The 18,677-nt window shown below is 46.5% G+C and overlaps 7 protein-coding genes across 7 annotated transcripts; 4 read left to right on the top strand and 3 right to left on the bottom strand.

Annotated features, from left to right (window-relative positions):
- Positions 1-185: 185 nt before the first annotated feature.
- TGAM01_v202462 (hypothetical protein) lies at positions 186-708 on the bottom strand (the record flags this gene model as incomplete). Its single annotated transcript, XM_024549002.1, has 2 exons — positions 186-266; positions 346-708. The coding sequence occupies 2 exons, from the start codon at positions 706-708 to the stop codon at positions 186-188; spliced, it is 444 nt and encodes a 147-aa protein (XP_024406241.1).
- An 892-nt stretch (positions 709-1,600) lies between these two features.
- On the top strand, positions 1,601-5,820 carry TGAM01_v202461 (hypothetical protein; the record flags this gene model as incomplete). Its single annotated transcript, XM_018804839.2, has 7 exons — positions 1,601-1,719; positions 1,789-2,042; positions 2,113-2,224; positions 2,279-2,533; positions 2,592-2,690; positions 2,749-3,707; positions 4,433-5,820. The coding sequence occupies 7 exons, from the start codon at positions 1,601-1,603 to the stop codon at positions 5,818-5,820; spliced, it is 3,186 nt and encodes a 1,061-aa protein (XP_018661830.2).
- Positions 5,821-6,224: 404 nt separating this feature from the next.
- TGAM01_v202460 (hypothetical protein) lies at positions 6,225-7,268 on the top strand (the record flags this gene model as incomplete). The annotated part of the gene is made up of 1 exon (XM_018804840.2): positions 6,225-7,268. The coding sequence occupies one exon, from the start codon at positions 6,225-6,227 to the stop codon at positions 7,266-7,268; it is 1,044 nt and encodes a 347-aa protein (XP_018661831.2).
- Positions 7,269-8,064: 796 nt separating this feature from the next.
- Positions 8,065-8,809, top strand: TGAM01_v202459 (ctr copper transporter; the record flags this gene model as incomplete). The annotated part of the gene is made up of 2 exons (XM_024549001.1): positions 8,065-8,615; positions 8,674-8,809. 2 exons carry the CDS (start codon positions 8,065-8,067, stop codon positions 8,807-8,809), a joined length of 687 nt encoding a protein of 228 aa, XP_024406240.1.
- A 547-nt stretch (positions 8,810-9,356) lies between these two features.
- On the bottom strand, positions 9,357-10,481 carry TGAM01_v202458 (hypothetical protein; the record flags this gene model as incomplete). The annotated part of the gene is made up of 1 exon (XM_018804842.1): positions 9,357-10,481. One exon carries the CDS (start codon positions 10,479-10,481, stop codon positions 9,357-9,359), a length of 1,125 nt encoding a protein of 374 aa, XP_018661833.1.
- Positions 10,482-13,984: 3,503 nt separating this feature from the next.
- TGAM01_v202455 (alcohol dehydrogenase) lies at positions 13,985-15,219 on the top strand (the record flags this gene model as incomplete). Its single annotated transcript, XM_024549000.1, has 4 exons — positions 13,985-14,049; positions 14,108-14,174; positions 14,245-15,146; positions 15,207-15,219. The coding sequence occupies 4 exons, from the start codon at positions 13,985-13,987 to the stop codon at positions 15,217-15,219; spliced, it is 1,047 nt and encodes a 348-aa protein (XP_024406239.1).
- Positions 15,220-15,392: 173 nt separating this feature from the next.
- Positions 15,393-18,403, bottom strand: TGAM01_v202457 (hypothetical protein; the record flags this gene model as incomplete). The annotated part of the gene is made up of 2 exons (XM_018804844.1): positions 15,393-17,916; positions 17,982-18,403. 2 exons carry the CDS (start codon positions 18,401-18,403, stop codon positions 15,393-15,395), a joined length of 2,946 nt encoding a protein of 981 aa, XP_018661835.1.
- Between the last annotated feature and the right edge of the window lie 274 nt (positions 18,404-18,677).

The following is an 18,677-nucleotide window of genomic DNA, read 5'->3' as shown; positions in this document are numbered from 1 at the left end:
TTGAATAACAAAGCCTAGATGGGCTGTATGTCGCAAACCGCGAATGTGCTCCATTGCTGGCTTTATGAGACTGGCTGCGGATTCGCTCGACAAGAGATTTCATTACACAGCCGTCTCAACAAACTTCAATTCTTCAAGGCACTTGATCGGTGGCTCAATGGCTCCCAATGCTGCCTGACAAATGACTACAGAGCATGCTGCCCACGAAAATACCACCAAGTATCGACAGGAAATACCCAACATTCATCGTCATGACTGCGAGCATACTAAGACAAGGTCAGCAGACTGGGTTGACAGTCAACCTTACAGAGGTACTTCAAACTCAACTCACAGCAGATAGCTTACTCCCGCAATCACCGTGTCAAGCGCGCCCGATATGACAGCCTCGTTGGCTCTCCAAGGTCGGGGTGTCGATTTGGTTTCGGCCACGTCCGGCGGCAGCAGACTGCCACCACGCCTTTGCTTGGCCGCGGCCATGACCTTGTACAGGTTGAACCGCAATGCCAGCAAGATGCGAAACACCACAGCGAAAGCTATCAGGAAGATGCATGCGCCGGCGTACTGCCCGCTCGTGTTGGGTGCGAAAGCCGAGGACCAAAGAGGCGTGTTTGTGGAGGTGAAGAACACCATGGCCATGGACTCCATGGTCATCGTCGTGTTGGATGAGCCCATGGACATTGGGCCGGCTGTCGAAGATGGCATGTCCATGATGGCGATTGTTGTATCTGTACGCGTGCCCAGTTCCGCGTCAAGTGGAGGATGAGCACAAAGGCAGCAACTACATATGAAGAGCCCAGGCCAGCAACGTTTTGATATGAGGACGAATAGAAGAGCGAGCAATTCTGTCCATCTCGTAGCGAGAGTGCGATTGGATATTGGATATTGGATATTGGAGCCTGGGCACTCCGCCGGGCCAGGCCGCCGAGAACAAGTCACATGATAGACGACGTCGACGACGTTGATGCCATTTTGCACAGGAAAAGGCCAAATCTGCGTGTCTTTGGACGAGCTGATGGTTCAGACTGCTCCAGCGCGCCAGCTCCTGAGAGTTGACCATGAGTCGCGTAGTTGTTGCATAGACGCGCAGTCGTCCAGACTTACATGCGCAAACTTGCTCAAACCGGTGCCAGAGATCGCGCTACTGCAAACGTGTGTGTGGCTAGACCCCGTGGATCGACTTCAGGATGATTCTGGGCGAATGGGCTGCACGTCTCCTCTTGTCGAGGTCTCCGCCATTGGATATTCGTGCCCCATTTGGGATAAATTGAACCTTGCTACGAGTATGTGCCGGCGCCACAGCCGTCAAGACTAATGTCTCAGTAGTGCAAATATACGGAGCAGCAAGTGTAGTACGCCGCACCATTGAAGTTATCAGCAGATGGTCTAGTAGGTAGGCTCAGTATCCCATGGCATACAAAACGACCTCTGCCGTGGAACGAGGTTCTGGAGCTGCGCAGCGATGCTAGCAACTGCCCGAGCCGAGCTGGCCCATTCCATCCTCGCGCCCGCATCGCCCGCAGATGAAGCCTGTGTTGTGTTGTCTCTGCTATTGTGAGATACACATCCGAGACTTGTCGCTTCGCCGTGAGACGCATTCGCCATGTCCGCCGCCTGGCTCACTCCGCCCGTCACCCTGACGGGGAGTCGCGAGTTTACCTGCGACAGCTTTGGCTTTACCGAAGAGCAGTGTGAATACTACCAGCAGCGCTGGCATTTCTGGTGAGAAACATCAACTCTCAAGTTATAGCCCTACGCCTCCCGACATCACTGACTGACATGTTTCACAAGGTTCATCGCTGATCACGTCTTTGCGCTGTCGACTATTGCCTTTTTCATGAGTGTCCTCGGCATCTTCGTCATTGGCAATGTTGTCTCGCAAGTGCTGGGACATCGCACATGGCGCGGCTCTTCTCCGTGGCAGAAAGTGACGGCGCTGATACGATACTTGTCTTACCGCGGCTTCCATGTCCAAACGCTGCGTTGGAACTCGGCCCCCTTGGGGATGCTGCTCCTGGCAGCTGCTGGGACTGTCTTTTTCTTCTGTAAGTTCACGGGCTTGCCTCGTTGGACGAGACGGGGCATTGGGACTGACAGAATGCTCTACGCTGGCAGGCATGGATCTGATTCCCCAGCCATACTACTGGCCAAGTTTGGACTTTGGCGGCTCCCCGCCGTTGGGAACAAGATCGGGATGGATGGCCCTGGCATGTATGCCTTTTGTCTTGTAGGCCACTCAGACGACCCGACAGCCATTCCTCCAAGTACTGACTTTCCGCAGCGCGACGGCGAGCAAGTCGAACTGGATTACACTCCTCACAGGCGTATCGCATGAGAAGCTTCAGGTGTTTCACCGATGGATATCCTATGCCTTTTTCGTCCTTGCCCTGATGCATACATTTCCATTCATCGTCTATCACATCCGATTTGGCGACATGGTTATGCAGTTTGAGATGGGCCTTATATTCTACTGGACCGGTATTGTGGCCATTATTTTGCAGGCCTGGCTTACCTTTGCTTCCCACAGTGTCATTCGGTAGGTGATGGCGCAGATTATGATTCCATCAAGACTGCATATCTAACGTATTACGCAGAAACTTGGGGTATGAATTCTTTAAAGCGACCCATTTGCTCGCTGCTGCCGTGTTCGTCTTGATATTCTTCTGGCATTGCGATTACACACTGACTTCGTGGTAAGATCAACCAGTGGCTGCCAGCATCCCTTTGGCCCAGACGCTCATACTTCCACAGGCACTACTTCATTGCTACAGCCGCCGTGTACGTCCCCTGCTATGTGTATCCATGGCTGCGGACCTGCTTTGAGTACGGCACGCGCGCAAAGGCCCAGGTCACCGTTGAAGATGGCGGCTTTACGCGCATTTCAATCCCTGCAAACTTCACATGGATACCGGGACAGCATTGCTTCCTCCGCTTCACTGGCTTTGGATTCCTCCAAGCTCTCTCGGCGCATCCGTTTACCATATGCTCGTTGCCATCCAAAGGTATAGATGGGAAGTTTGAACTCATCTTCTATATCCGCCATCAACGCGGCTTTACGGCACGCTTGTACCAGCATGCCCTGGAGCTCCCAGGTGCCTCCATTCCTGTACTTGTTGATGGCCCGTATGGAGGGATTAACTTGCAATCATACACCCATAGTGACCGTCTTCTTGTCATTGCAGGTGGATCAGGTGCGGGCTGGACTTTACCCTTTATTGAGCAGTTCATCTTAAGCCAACCAAAGGCCGTTGATGAAGAGTGTGGCCAGGCAGCAGATCTTGACAGCACTATGAAAGAAACGGGTAGTAATGAGCGCATCAATTCCAGGCCATTTACTCTGAGCGTCATAGTGGCGACTCGAGATTCTAGCAGTCGTATATGGTATATACGAACTGTCCAGCAGCTACTGTCCCGATACTCGCATAAAGATTCTCTTTCCAATATTCGCATCCAGCTACACCTGACTGGTCAGGCTGCACAAGAGGTGGATCTTACCGATGAATCCTCTGGCTTTCCAGTAATATCGACTAAGCCCTCCTGCTCGCGAGAGAACATCATCGCCCCAGAAGATGAAACACACACTCCGGCGTCGGCGCCTTTGATCAAGGAACTCGATGGCCGGCCTCAGCTTTCGCTCATTGTGGAGGAAGAGGTGGCAAAAGTAACAAACGAAGGGGAGTCGCTTGCTGTTTATGTTTGTGGACCTATCAGTATGCAAAATGATGTTAGAAATGCTGTTGCTGAAGCAAATCTGAATGTGCTGAAGAGCTCTAAGCCTGGAGGAGTTTATTTACATACTGAGCACTTCTCTTGGGCGTAACTTTTATAGTAAGTTAAGTATATAGAGAATATTCTCATTTCTTTACTTTGTAAATATAATTATTAATATGCTGCTTTGGGATATGCTAAGAAATAGTTTCATGATTCCAGTAAACCAATTTTTATTTAAAATTATAGTATATACAAATGAATATTAAGTTTCATATAAAGATTTTTATTAAAACTTTTAACTCTCAAGAGATTTTTCTTTATTGAATATATTAAAGCTTTTAAATAAATACTCTCTTTAAACTCTTAAATAATGTTATATCTAGGTATGTATTGCTTTTTATACTATATGTAGTTTAGTTGTAACTTAGAAATTAATAATAAGCTACCTAGACAGCCAAGAAATAATATATATACGTAATTTAAAAGCTGCTACTCTTTTATAACTTAACATGGGTACGTCTTATACAACCTTGAAGTTTGTTCTTCTATAAATAAGCCGTTAAGTCGTCCAACAGAGGATTCTTTCTCATTCATACCCACCTAGGTAGTAAGAGCACAATGGCAAATATCCAACAGCTTGAAAAGCTGCGGCCACTAGGTAACATAAAGCAAACGTAAAACATTGTTTTATTGATTACCACATTTCTCTAACAATATACTGCAGGCAAGCTCGAGCAGGTGTCAGCAACTTGCCACCATCTGGGCTTCTTCAACAATGTCGGCCTGTCAGTTCACTACAGACTCTCTCAACTCGTACCACCTACCGCTTTCGACCTTCGTCATCTCATCCACTTGGCTGTGGGAAAAGTTGTCAAAAAGTATCGCATACTCAGTGCCATACCTGTCAATGAAGACACTCCTGATGCGCATTTTGCCTCACTTCCTTCAGTAGATCTAAGTCGAAGCATCAAGTTCCTCACGCGATCCCAGCCTTGGAATGATCTTGGGGAAGGGCAAGACCGCGAGCTCGATGCCATTCTTGAAGATCAGCACAACACCGATTTCAAGACTGGGTATGGCACGGTGCCGTTTTGGCGCATGATTGTCCTGCAAAGCGCTGAGCAAAAGATGGACTTTACGGCTGCATTCATCTACCATCATGCCATTGGAGATGGCGTGTCCGGGTTGGTGTTTCACAAATCTTTCCATGATGCACTGGAAGCTTTTACTTCCACACCTGCGGCCTGCTTTAAAAGAGAAGAGACGGTGGCGCCAAAGGAAGATGCGATAATCCTTCCAGCTCTCGGGCAACTGCATCCTCTTCCAATCAATCCAGCACCCCCCGCCGATGCCGCTGAGCCTCTTAATCAATGGACAGGTAACAGTATTCAGCATCCCTGCAAATCTCGTTGGACTTGTTTCCAACTCTCACCAACTGTCTCCAAATCCTTCTTCCTCAAATGCAAGCAGAATGGACTTTCAGTCACATCTGTAATCTCATCTACTCTTGCCACGGTGCTATTCGACATTCTTCCGCCTGATGTTGAGGCTCTCACCTGTATCATCCCCATTAACATTCGCCCATGGCTTCAATTGCCCCGAGAAGTCAGTGATGATGCATTTGGATCATACATCGATGCCACTGGAGTTTTATTCAAACGGCCAGAGCAGATTCCCAAGGCCCCCCATTCGGTTAACGACGTATGGACCGCCGCTAGGAAAGTCTCGGGTATGGTGAACGATTACCTGAGCAATGTCTCGCCTTCTGGAGAGCCTTACACGGCCGTTTCTGCTCTCGAGACTATTCCTGATGTCTCTGCCATCTTCAAGCCAATGATTGGGAAGCCTCGGGACGCAGCATTCGAAGTCACAAATGTCGGAATCTTTCCCACCCGCGCTACTTCAGAGACAAGCGAAGCTTCCATCTGGCAGGTTGGCAAAGTGGTTCTCAGTCGAAGCTCTCTGGTCACTGGTGCCGCAGTCACTGTCAGCGTTGCTACCGGCGGAGATGGCTCAATGACAATTGGATACAGCTGGCAAGAGGGCGTCGTGAGCGACGATCTGGTTGAAGAGATCAACAAGCTTGTTGGAGAATGCCTGAGAGAAATGTAGCAGAAAAGTGGTTAGCACGCTGAGACGTCGGTTTTCAAGACGGAGTGAAATAGGGCTAGCAAGAAAATTTTCGCCAAAATCTCAATGTTGTAAGACACAGACTCTCTCAATTGGATGCAGATTACGTGTGTTACTGTAGCATAGATGTTGTGGACTTTGTCCGTGGCCTCATATGGGTAGGTGCATGTAATCCAATAAGCCTCATAGTGGCCATGCCCACTGCAGCCCACTAAAAGTACACAAAGTACAGGTATCAATACGTGTGCAACAATATAAAAGAGTGGCATCTGCTAACTACCACCTACCAGTAACATGAAGTCACCTACTCGTCTGCTTCCCTGACCTTTCCAACTACTGCTAGAGGAAACTTTTCACCAAGGTCATCCCTTGCGCTTTTCGCGTAAATGGCTCAAAACATGTCGACGTACCCGTTCCCTTATTCTCAAGCGGCACGGCTTGATCCCAGGATTAAAATCTCGCGACCAGCCATTGATCCTGCGCTCGCGCCCATTATTGACTCGTGCCTTCTACCGGAGGAGCTGGACCTCAGTTTGATGCGCAATTATTCAGCTGGCGAAGAAGGAGAAACAGTTGCCAATCAGTCAGAGTCTATCATTAACGGTGCGCCACATCTCAAGCACAAAGAGTTTCTCGTTCCGGGGCCTCAGGGCAATGATGGCTTGGTTCTATCAGTCTTTATGCCAAAGCAGCCAACTTCAGCCGCACTACCGGCTTTATACCACATCCACGGCGGCGGCATGGTTGCTGGTGACCGCTTCACCGGCGTCACAGAGCTGTTGGACATTATGAAGGGTATCGAATGTGTTTTCATATCCGTTGAGTACCGTCTTGCGCCCGAGACTCGCGCTCCGGGGCCTGCAGAAGATTGCTATGCCGGACTTGTCTGGACTTCTGAGAACGCCGCTGCTATTGGAATTGACCCGGCCCAAATTGTTATTTTGGGGTCATCTGGTGGAGGGGCTCTAGCTGCTGCTGTCTGTTTGATGGCCCGGGACAGACAACTGCCCACCATTCCTGTCAAAGGACAGATGTTACTGTCTCCTATGTTGGATGATCGCTGCGACACCATCTCTGACCAGCAATTTGAGTACGGTAGTCCTTGGTGTGGTGTCTCCAATCGGATGGCTTGGGCGCACGTCATGGGACAAGACAGGGGCACAGACAAGACGACTCCATATCAGTCGCCGTCTAGAGCAACAGACCTGTCAAAGCTCCCGTCAACATACATCGATGCTGCCGAGTGCGAGGTTTTCCGAGACCCAGCTGTTCTATATGCCATGAATATGTGGCGTTGCGGATCAACTTGTGAATTACATGTTTGGCCAGGGGCCTTTCACTTATTCGATGGGATTGATAACCCTAGCGTGCCACTTATCCATGCTGCAGTCACAGCGAAACAGAACTGGCTTAATAGAATGCTCTCTTAGACATGGAATACGAATAAGTTACCAAACTCACCGTGAAATCATTTCTCTTCTGATGTATCCGGTGGCAGGCATATGTGTACCATACTAATTTGTTCCGTATCGTAAATCACGTAAGATGAAAGGATTCGGCGAGCAAGTTTCTTAGCTCTGATACAGCTAGCTTGGGGAATGAGTTGAATTGAGCTAGTTTTTACTGGCTCACCAAATGGGATGATCTAGTAGCTATAGTTATAGCATGATGCTTATAAGGGAAGTAAACTTGGCTTAGTTGTTGAATATTTAATATCCAATATATACTATCTAATTAACTTGAATTTTAGTTTTTAGTTTGTATTATTTTATATTTTCATAAATAGAGTAAGTTGAATGGTAAACATATAATTGCTATTAGAAAAAGAAGTCTGCTAATATATGGTAAATATAGCTTACAATTGAAATATATAAATGTAAAACACTATTGTATAGCAATTTTGTTCTAAATATTGCCCTAACAATTAGTAAGTATAACCTGTTTAATAACTGACTAGGCTTTAAGTAAAGACATTTACATGCACATACATATAAGTGTAGTTAGTTATTAATGGTTTAGTTGCAACTATCTTTTAGGCTGATGTTGGTTGCCTTTCTGATCAAGTCCCATGTAACTGCTCAATCAAATATAATAGGCATGGTTGTGCTACCAATAAAGCTACTCTTTTGCCAACAGTAGTCACCCACACCTCCTTGAATCACAACAGTGTCTTGGTACATGGTCCAACCCTTCAACATCAACCACTTTTGAGAGAGAGAGAGAGACATGGAGTCCATGCAACGCCTTGCGGTGACTTCATATGCGCCAACTGCACCGTCCAACGAAACTAAAGGAGGGGGAGGAATGGCCATGGCATCAGTCTTCTCCACCAACATCCGTGTTACGCTGTTCTTTACAGCATGGACCACAACCACGGTAGCAGCATATGCTGCAACTGTGGCGTTTCTCTTCCTCCTGACTCTTTTCAACCGTTTCCTGGCAGCACTAAGAGCCCAAATAGAGCGAGCCTGGTCCGAGCAAGTCCAGAGTAGGAATACACTATCTGCTCCGCCCACCGGCCGTAACCGTCGCGCGCTCTTCAAGGCCAAAGCAACCCCGATACCCACTTACATGCTGAGGCAAAATAATCCTGAACGGGACCCGTTGACGAATGAAGAGGACGGTGATGACTGGCTCATTTCTCAGGAACAGTCCGATAAGAACATGTCAATCCGCAAGATATATGGGCATTGGCAGCCAAGTGGGCCCTGGAGTCTTGAAAAGGACGGTATTAGGGCGTTTATGGAGTTTTCAAGAGCTTTGATTGGATATCTCCTGTAAGTCAACAGCAATTTTGCCTAGGTTCAACGTTGTAACTAATATATTGGCGCAAAGAATGCTAGCAGTCATGACCTTTAACATTGGAATTTTTTTGGCTGTTCTTGCGGGAATCTTGGTTGGAGAGCTGGTCTTTGGTCGGTATACGGGGGGTTCTGGGGGATGGCAAGAAGGTGCTTGCCATGATGAATAATACCTAAGCAGACAAATCCTTAATAGCTCTCAACTCAATGAATTTTATTTTCGCCCTGGCAATGTGACTAGAGAATTGGCTTATTCAAAGCCTGAATACGCGCATCGCGGATCAGGCGGTGCCCCACGCCATTGTTGAGTACCGGTATTTAGACTTTTCCTTTCGTGGAATCTCAGGTTGCTACAAAATTGCCTATTTAGGAAATGTGCCTATATCTGCCGTCTTCTCTCATAGGTACATGCGGACAACTTAAAGGCTTTTGTTGAAAGAAACAGATGACTGCATGCCTCCCGCTTTGATATTACGAAGCAACTTCGGTAGGCTGTGTTGGCATGTAGACACTCTTAAAGGCAAGCAGAGAATTGGCCTCTCGCCAGAGGACGAACTGCCCACGCGCTTTTACTTCACGTCTTCTGTGCTTCGATGGAGCGTGCTCTGTACATATGAAGCTTATAGAATCTATAGATAATCAACAATTATATAGCATATATCAGAAGAAAAACGCTGAACGCTAAAATTCGCTATAAAAAAAGAACAAGTCCTTTCCTCAGCAGAGTAGCTGCGTCAAAACATTAAGACTTCCTAAGTACTCATCACTGAAAGGATAATCAGTGTATCCTTTAGACGACTTGGAATAAATAAAGTCCTCCTCGTTGAACGGGGTAAACTCCAGATTCTGTTGTACTTTGAACACGAGGTCTGGATTTGATGTAAAATATCTCCCAAACATGACTGCAATGTCCTTGTCTGGGTGCTGTTCGTCGACAAGCTTCCGTGCCAACTCGGCCGTATAGCCCCCAGAAACAAGGATTGCCCTCCTGAAAATGCTGTATGCAAAATCAAATCGCCCGTTCTCCGGAACGTCATCCCAGCCAGCGATGCGCGACTCAATTAGATGTATATAAGCAATGCCTAACTTGTCCGCCTTCTTAATCAGGTCTGTGTACTGCGAGATCGTATCATCATCCTTCATTCTCATGCCTTGATATGTGCTCCACGGACTTAGGCGAAGTCCAACTCGATTAACGCCAATTGCATGAGCAACAGCTTTTATAACTTCGAATGTGAAACGAGATCGATTCTCAATACTGCGGCCATATTCGTCATCACGCTGGTTGCTGACATCTTGAATGAAAGTATCGATGAGATAGCCATTTGCACCATGGATTTCGACGCCGTCAAAGCCAGCTTCCATCGCATTCTTTGCAGCCCGTACAAAATGTCGTATGGTTTCCTTGATGTCTGCCGGCGTCATCGCATTTGGCGTGCGGGCATCAGCTCTCCATGGAATAGCGCTCGAGCCTCTGAATTCGAAGTCCTTTTCGTCGTTCACTTCTCTGTAACCTGCACGGCCTATCGTGTATAGCTGAGCAAATATGAAGCTTGCTTTGGTGTGGACTTCGTCGACTATTGATTTCCAAGCCGTCGTCTGTTGTACACTATATAAACCTGGCACGTTGAGCAGCTCGTCTTGTTCTTTTGATACCAGGTTAGCCTCAGCAATTAGTAAGGTGCCTGGTACTGAAGCTCGTTGACAATAATACTGTTTCATGAGCTCTGTTGGCACATGATCGCCATCAGCTCGACAGCGGCTGACTGCTGCCATGCCAACCCGTTGTTTGACTTCGATATTGCCAATCTTCAAAGGTTTAAATAGACGAGACTCGTCCATTTGTACTGAACAGTAAGATATGGAAGGAGGCTATTCCCTGAGTATAGTGAGGTAAATGTTCTCAGCAATGCTAAATGTATTATAGACTTGTATATTAGTATGAACTCGTGGATCAGATATACAATTTTGAATAGGAGAATGAAGCTATTAAATCTTCAGCTGATAATTAGGTAGATATCACTGCCGTTGGGATACATGCCGCTTCGCTATGTATTCAATAGAGACGTTTCCTGAATAAGTAATAAAGTTAGCAACCATCACCGCTCAGGAAAGGTCGCGATATGATCTATTCTAGAAGCCGGTTGACGGGAATTTGCTCTGCTACGTAATATAGGCTAGGCAGTTAAGATTCGAAGCTCATGTTCATGACTATACGAGTTAAAATCAGCTGTGGAATCCATTTACTAGTCTCAGTTAGCGTTCTTTGTTTATCAAACTCATTAAAAGAATGCCACGGCTTTATTCGCCCCATCAGGATAGAAAACAGCGCCGCAAGCTTGTAGCCCTAGCAAGGCCAGCATAGACCTACTAGACCAACCCTCTCTCGGGGTATAGTCGTTAAAGCATGTAAGACAATGAGGTATGAATGGAGCAGAATGTAACGCATTCAGACACTGCGGACACTAAATACGGCCTGCACAAAGTTACTAGATTAGCATTTCGATCACGGAACCTTGTTGATATCTGGTACATCTCATGCAAGTAACATCATAGCTCCAAAATCCTTGTAGTGGCTCATCGCTTTCTATCGATTTGGCTTTCTGTTCCCCCCTATTACCCAAAGTCGGATACTGTCTATGCAAACACAGACTGCAAATGTTTTGATAAAGTTATAGTTATCTATTAAACATTGTAATTTCCTCTTACGATAATAAGAAAATGATTCCATATTCAAGCTTCGCCTAATACCGAAGATCCGTGTAATGGTCTTGCTACAAAGTCCGCCTGAAGAACTGGTAAAATTAGTACTACAGGTAGCTTAGTTACCGACCAATTAAACTACGTCGCCGCCCTGAGCTAATCCTAGAGCAAGCACGGGCGACTGTGGAATTATGAGCTTTGTAATGCTTCCATCAGCGGACATAGGTACTATAATTTCTCCGCATAAAACCGCATTCGTAGCTTATAAGTCGAGTCATGGAAAATCTTAGTCCACCTACCGAGTTGGCCAGATAGGCTAGGCCGCTTGTCATCAAAAGGCTACTACTTCCCGCGGATGAGACAAAAGAATGGAAACACAGATGTATAAAGAGATAACGAGCATCTTCCATAAATAAAACTCCAACACACTATTGGCCGGTTACTCGATTATTTAAGCCGCATATGAGTAATATGTTATTTAATCTGACTTTTTAGCCCGCCCCGTAAGATGATGCGGCATGGCTAATACAGCAGCTAGAGCGTCTTGTCGACTGTACAAGACCCCCAAAGGACAAACAATATCAGCATTGCCTGCCTTGCGATATCATTGATCATTGCCTTCATTAGTATAAACCTAGAAAGTATAGGTACAGATATTGATCACATGGCAACTACAATGCTCTGGACGGTAAATGATAGAATCGCCAAAGCTGTGAGAAAGCCACGAGGTGCGTTGGCTACCTGCAGCCATGGCTGTAACAGATACCATATATCGAAGGTAAACCGGTATGCCATTGATCAGAATATTACTCTTATATGATTATCCTAGCTGGCCTGCCATCTCATAAGCTTGATTGTACTGAAGGCTATATAAGCCATGGTATTTGGCTGTCCTGAACTGTGGTTTTATATGAGAACTGTATGACGGGTGATTGTTCAGTCGCTGTTCACTATTAGCAGTGCTGGCGCAGAGGTTTTCATACACAATATTAACTCGCTAATCTTGTATCTATACACAGCTCTATCACTGCAACCCAAGGCTGAGCTCATATTCACCGCACTATCTTGTATAATACGCACTTCAATAGCAGTCAATCACTCAGTAGCTGTTCAACTTGGGCTATGAGTGAGTCAGCCATCCTCTACGCCAATGGTGGTGATTTGGAGCATTTTATAAAATATTTAACCAAGTCGATATCCATTTATGCTTTTTGAAGCTGTATTGACAGACGTACTACCCTCAGCACAAAGGAAAAAGAAAAGAAAAGAAACCACCATAATTTGTCCCAAGGAAGAGAGAATCCCATCACAATGTGTAAAAGAACTCGCATTTATGACATCTGTCCCTGCACTAAGCCTACTTGCATCGACAATGGCAACATCTGCTGCGGAAACGGCCACGTCATGGCTGTCGATTATGGTTCCCGAATAGCATGGGACTACTGCGATTGGTGGTTCTTAAATGGGCCTCCGCATCTTGTCATGAACAGTTTTGTCACGCCGCAGTGTCCAAATCTTGCCTGGGAAAGTATCAGGCTCATGTCACCGGAACTCTGTGATAGATGTAAAAGGCAATGTCGCCGGTAAACCTCAAAACGGCAGTTGGATAAGCAGCACTCTTTTCTATTGGATACAGTTCTTCTTAGGTAGCTTTAGGTATGGAAAGTTTGCAATGCTCATACTTAGAAGGATTGTGCTCTCAGAATACTTCTGTCGGTAACAAAAGTACTTTGGATGTACAGCTTTTGAATACCTAGTCATAGCTCAGAGAATTGATATATTTAGTACTACATACTTCGTCTAAGTTTTTGACAGTTTATTGAGGTCTAAAAAATGAAGGCCTAACTTGAGGCTATAGCACAGGTAATTTTAAGAAACATAAGAGCTTGCCTATCAATACTGGACTTTTTTTTAATCTCAATATCTACAATACGGGACACTACTATGTCTTTCTGAATTCAAACTTCACTCAAATAGCTGTCTTAATATGCAGCGTTAGTGGAAGGCGCTCCGTCAATTTAACACAGCTTTAATTATAAGTGTTGAAAGGCAGCATACTATTGTGTGAAAAGAAGCATTTAAATATATGAAGTGCTTTTCGATGAAGTGGAATAGAGACACACCAGCAATATTACCCTAGCCTAAATGCAATATAGGTACATAGTATGCAATGCTACAACTATCTCGTGGGCTGTGTGGGTAAAGAACTCGGAATTAGCTACAACGCTGACAAATTTAAGTCAACATGTCGCATAAATATCTGTTCATACGATCATATATTAAATACGCGAAATTTTTTTTGTCGATCTCATTGAACCACCTGTGTTATTTCGTTGGAAAGAGAAAGGAGTCGCGTCATGGGATGTAGCAGAGGGAGCAATTGATGGACACATCCATTTTACCCGCGCGGTAGATTACATTCACGTATTTCCGATGTGGAGTCGTAGTTCCCAGAACTGACAAGACATGCTGTAGATGGCGTCTTAATACCTCCATGCCACGGTTTGAGGGGAAGCTGGTAATTAAACGGCTATAACTGCAATGAGAATAGTCCATAGATCCATTGCTAAATACTTTCGCTTTCCCATTCTCTACTTCGACTTCAACATTGTGCCAGCTACCGTTAGTAGAACAACTCAAAAATGAAAGAACTGTTCATCTATGCCAAGCCTAAATATGGCGGCGTCATTAAAGAGACACCAATTCCGTACGCTGCTTCTTTAAAATGATTACGAGTCTCAAACTTGTTATTAACTTGCTGGAAGAAAACCAGGACCAAAAGAAGTGCTCATCAAAGTCATTTATGCCGGGCTGAATCCGAAAGACTGGAAGGTATGGTGAATCAGTATGACTTATACTACCACACGGGCCTCAGTTTTATTTACAACTTCTCAATCTTTAGTCCACACGACAACGTACTGAGTCAGAAGCATTCAACGCAGGAGACGATGTAGCTGGTATCGTCGAAGCAGTGGGCTCAGAGGTATTCGAGTTCAAACCAGGCGATCGCGTCGCCGGCTTTCACCGCATGCTCACTCCCCACGGCACCTACGCCGAATACACCATTGTCAGAGCTACCACAACGTTTCATTTGCCACCAAACATCTCCTTCGAATCAGGTGCTTCGCTTCCCCTGGCCTTTATGACAGCCGCCATTGCATTGTACCAGGCCCTGAAAGTGCCATTGCCAACAGCCATTCCCGAAGCAAATGCCGAAAAGATCCCAATCTTGATCTGGGGCGGCGCGACAGCCGTGGGAGCCTTTGCGCTGCAGCTCGCTAAACTGAGTAACCTCGGACCCATCATCACAGTTGCCGGAGATGGAATCGACTTTGTCAAGTCACTCAATGCGGCGGATCACATCATCGACTACCGGACAGGAGACGTTGCGCAAAAGATCATCACTGCTGCAGGATCGAACAAGATAAAGCTTGCTTTCGATTCCATATCTGATCCTCGTAGTTACGAGCCCATCTCAGAAGTACTTGCTGCTTCTGCAGGTGGCACTATCAACATGGTCGACCCTGTCGAAGACAAAAACTGGAAATTCCCAGACGGCGTTGAACGCTCTGCCACGATGGTTGGTTCTTCCCATGGCGATACGTGGGGTATAGTTAGCGAAGAGCAGGCAAAAGTGGACCAGGAGTTTGCATTTTGGTTTTACAGATACTTGAGCCATTTGTTGGCAGAAGGGAAGATTCAGCCTCACCCTGTTGAAGTGCTTCCGGATGGTTTGAATGGTATTGTTGCGGGAGTGCAGGCGCTATTTGACCGAAAAGTGAGCGCGAAGAAGCTCGTTGCAAGGTTCGTAGATCCTGAAAGTGATTATTTAGAATACACGGTAAACTGACAGTGAGCGTATAGGATTGGCGAATAAAGTATCGATATATCGTGGCATGCGCCGTATATACTGCTGTTGATAGGCTTTGACGTTTAATATACTGTTTGTCAGGTTCTATTACTTAATTGTTAAAATGAAGTTGTAGCCTCTTGATAAGAAAGAAATACTTATTAGATCCTGATTTAGTCTGCATATCCAAAAAATCCCTATCAAAAGCCCAAATCAATCTCCAAACTATCCATATGTCCAATAGCGTCTATACCATTACTCTTCCCCTCCTTAACAAAGTCACTCTGCGGCGGCCCCAGATACGTATATCGCAAATCTCCAAGATCAAGAAGCAGCTTTTCTAGACAAACATTCTGGCTTCTAAGCCGCACCTCAATCGTGTGGCTACCCTTCTTCACCGTGCCCAAGTTGTGCCCTTTCTTCCAGACGCAGTCCATGACGGCGGCGGCCCAGTTTTTAGGGGTGTCCTCGGCATTCGATTCATCCTCGGTAAGGCGATATGTTTTGATAGATCCACCGTCAAAGCGCACATCATATTGCATCCGCTTTGTTTTCTCTGTTTCAAGCGTCATGTTGAATTGAAGCTCGAGATTAGTATTATCGTGCTGGGAAAAGACGTAAATCGGATACTTGAGAAATGGAATATCATCCGGCTTGCTGAAATCGGTATCGAAGGGGAGCGTGACGGCTCCAGAAATAGGCCGACCGAGAGCAGGCAGCTGAATATAGGGCTCTGTGACATAGGTCCCGGCATCAATAGCTAGGTGCCCGCTCTCTTCGACAAAACCTTCAAAGTCAGCCGGAACACGACTGTTCCTGACAGTCAAATGAACCTGCTCGTAGCCATCGCGAGTACCAGTGATTTCAATCATGACCTTGGCATCGAAATTAGCAGGCACTTTCACCCAGTCAATGGTGATGATGACTCTGATATCATCATCTCGAGGGTTGAGATGGCCTTCGTACGTGGACAGTTTGATCCAGTCATATTGTGGCTTGGCCTTCCAGCTGAACTCCTTTGTACCACGATGGAATACCTCAAAGTAACGGGTCTGTTCTCCGTAAGGAGTGATAAACGGAAGGGTCACTCCAGCTTCGAGGCCTCCGCGGGATGGATGAGTTCTATCCGAATCCTCATTGATATGACCAGCGTTGATGCCCTCAATGCCTTCAACGGCTATTCCCATATGACCAACACTCGGATTCGAGTCCTCTTTAGTTTGCACGTAACAAAGTCCATCAATCATGTTGCGTGAGGGTTCCGCGCCGGTATCGCCATAGCCGTAGTGCGGCTGACGAAGTATGAGATCCCATTTGCCATCCGAGATGGAATTGAACTCCTCGAACAAATCATGGTCGTCATCCATGAGGCTGATGCACTTTTTCAACAAGACATTGGTCGTATTCCTGCGCTGCTTGGCGAAAAGCTGATTTGTGTACTGAGCCACACGAACTTGAGTGAATATGTAGGTGGCCTTTACGGGATGAAGCACGAGCTGGAAAAAGGCCGACTTTTGATCCTCCTCCATATGCGAGTAGATGGCTTCAACTTCCTCCATGAGTTTACCCCACCGCGCAAGGATGTTGTCAGATTCGTGGTACTTCTGAATGACAAACGTAGATGCGTCAATGTGGTCTTGCTTACGTATCGCCACCAGTTTATTAAAATCGTACCAGGACTTTCCAATCTGACTTGCGTATTTCTCGCCAAACTCACGTGTAGCAAGGTGTTCAAAGTACTGCGGCAGAGTAGTGGCCGTGATGGAATTGACATCCCAGGCTAGGTCGAATGCGAAGCTCATGGGAATCTCGACAGGCTTTAAATCTCCAACATTGAAGATCCATATACGATTGGCACCACGGTAGTGAGCCAACTGAAGCTGATGAAGAGCTTTGCCCAGAGTATTGCTGTTGATCCATCTGTAGCAGCGCGGATAGCCTGTGTACTGGAAATGGTAGTAGTAGCCCGAGCCCCCAGACCTCTTATTCTCCTCCTCTGTTGGAAGGCGGCGAATGGTGCCAAAGTTGTCGTCTCCGAATAAGAGCGTCACGTCGTCAGGGATTACAAGCCCCTTTTCGTAGTATCCCTGGACTTCTTTATAGAGTGCCATGAGTTGCAAAACTCCATCCTCCTTTCCATAGTTCTTCTTGATAATGTCTCTCTGGACAGCCAATACATCGGTAAGGATCTTGACAGGGTCACCGCCTGTCATTGGTACATCGCCTTCGCCCCTCATTCCCATGGTGAAGTAGGATTCATAAGGCACCGCCCTCTCTGCACCTTCTTCAAAGTACTGAGTAACCTTTGCCTTGTTTGTGTCCCAGTTCCAGGTGCCTTCAGGCTGTGTAGTCGACCACTCGTTCATGGCCCGCTGCATTGGCTCGTGGTGCGAGGTGCCCATCACGATACCATATGTGTCTGCGAGCTCCTGATTCTTGGGATCATCGACAAAGAAAGACCGGCCAGGGTAAGGATATCCTCTCCACATTGCGGGCCACATGAAGTTTGCTTTGAGTCGTAGGAGCAGTTCAAAGATGTAATGATATAGATTTGAATCGAACTTGGGGCCAAACTTTTCGTGGACCCAGCTGTCCATCCCTGGACACTCATCGTTGATAAAGATGCCCCGATACTTGACGCTGGGCTCTCCATTGAAAGTGGTTACGGGCAAAGCAACAATCTGCTGTTGTTTTTTTGGAGGTACATCAGCCCACCAATGCCATCTATCGATTGATGCCTAATCAGCTAGGAGATTCTCTCATGACAAGTTTCGTAGAAAGATACTCACGGTGATACGCCAATTTGTTCTGAGAGCGAATAGGTGCCAAAAATAGCTCCTCTTTTATCACTTCCAGCAATGACCAATGCATTATCGTAGCCATCAAAAGGATTGTGCACAATTGTCGTCAGCCATGACTCCCATTTTCCCTCAATCCGACTGGGATCAATTTTCCCTTGGTCTTTCAGGAGCCGAAGTGTCGGAGATTTGTCCAGAGAGCCGATAACAATACACGATTTGCCTGCGGAAGGCGAAGGGCCAGTTTTGACAATGGGATTGGATTGACATCCGATGACCTTGGTAAAGTCTTGAGATAGATTGGATGCCGCAATAACCACGCCTGGGAAGTCTTCTTCGTCGGCAAATATATTAGCACCGACAATGCTGAACCCGTCTCCCGGCTCAAAGGATACAATCTTTTGTTCAAGCATGTTGGCTAGCAATTCCCAAATGACAACAGATATGAAGCAATTAGTGGGCGGTGAGGTAAACTTTGGGCCCCGAACAACACAAGGGGGGGTGAGAGCTATTTGTATCAGACAAACGCGAAGCGATATATGAAACAAATGTTTAACTTAGCATAGGCAGTATCAGCTCATGAACAGTCTGTCTTGACGACGTCACGCGGACATGGATCAAGGCGTTGGGTAATACGAATACTTTCTCCTCTTTTGCCGGACGCCACGGGATCGGCTGGAAATCCGA

This window comes from Trichoderma gamsii (genome assembly GCF_001481775.2).
Source record: "Trichoderma gamsii strain T6085 chromosome Unknown Scaffold_6.2, whole genome shotgun sequence".
NCBI classification, from domain to species: domain Eukaryota; kingdom Fungi; phylum Ascomycota; class Sordariomycetes; order Hypocreales; family Hypocreaceae; genus Trichoderma; species Trichoderma gamsii.
This window is presented reverse-complemented; position numbering and strand designations above follow the sequence as displayed.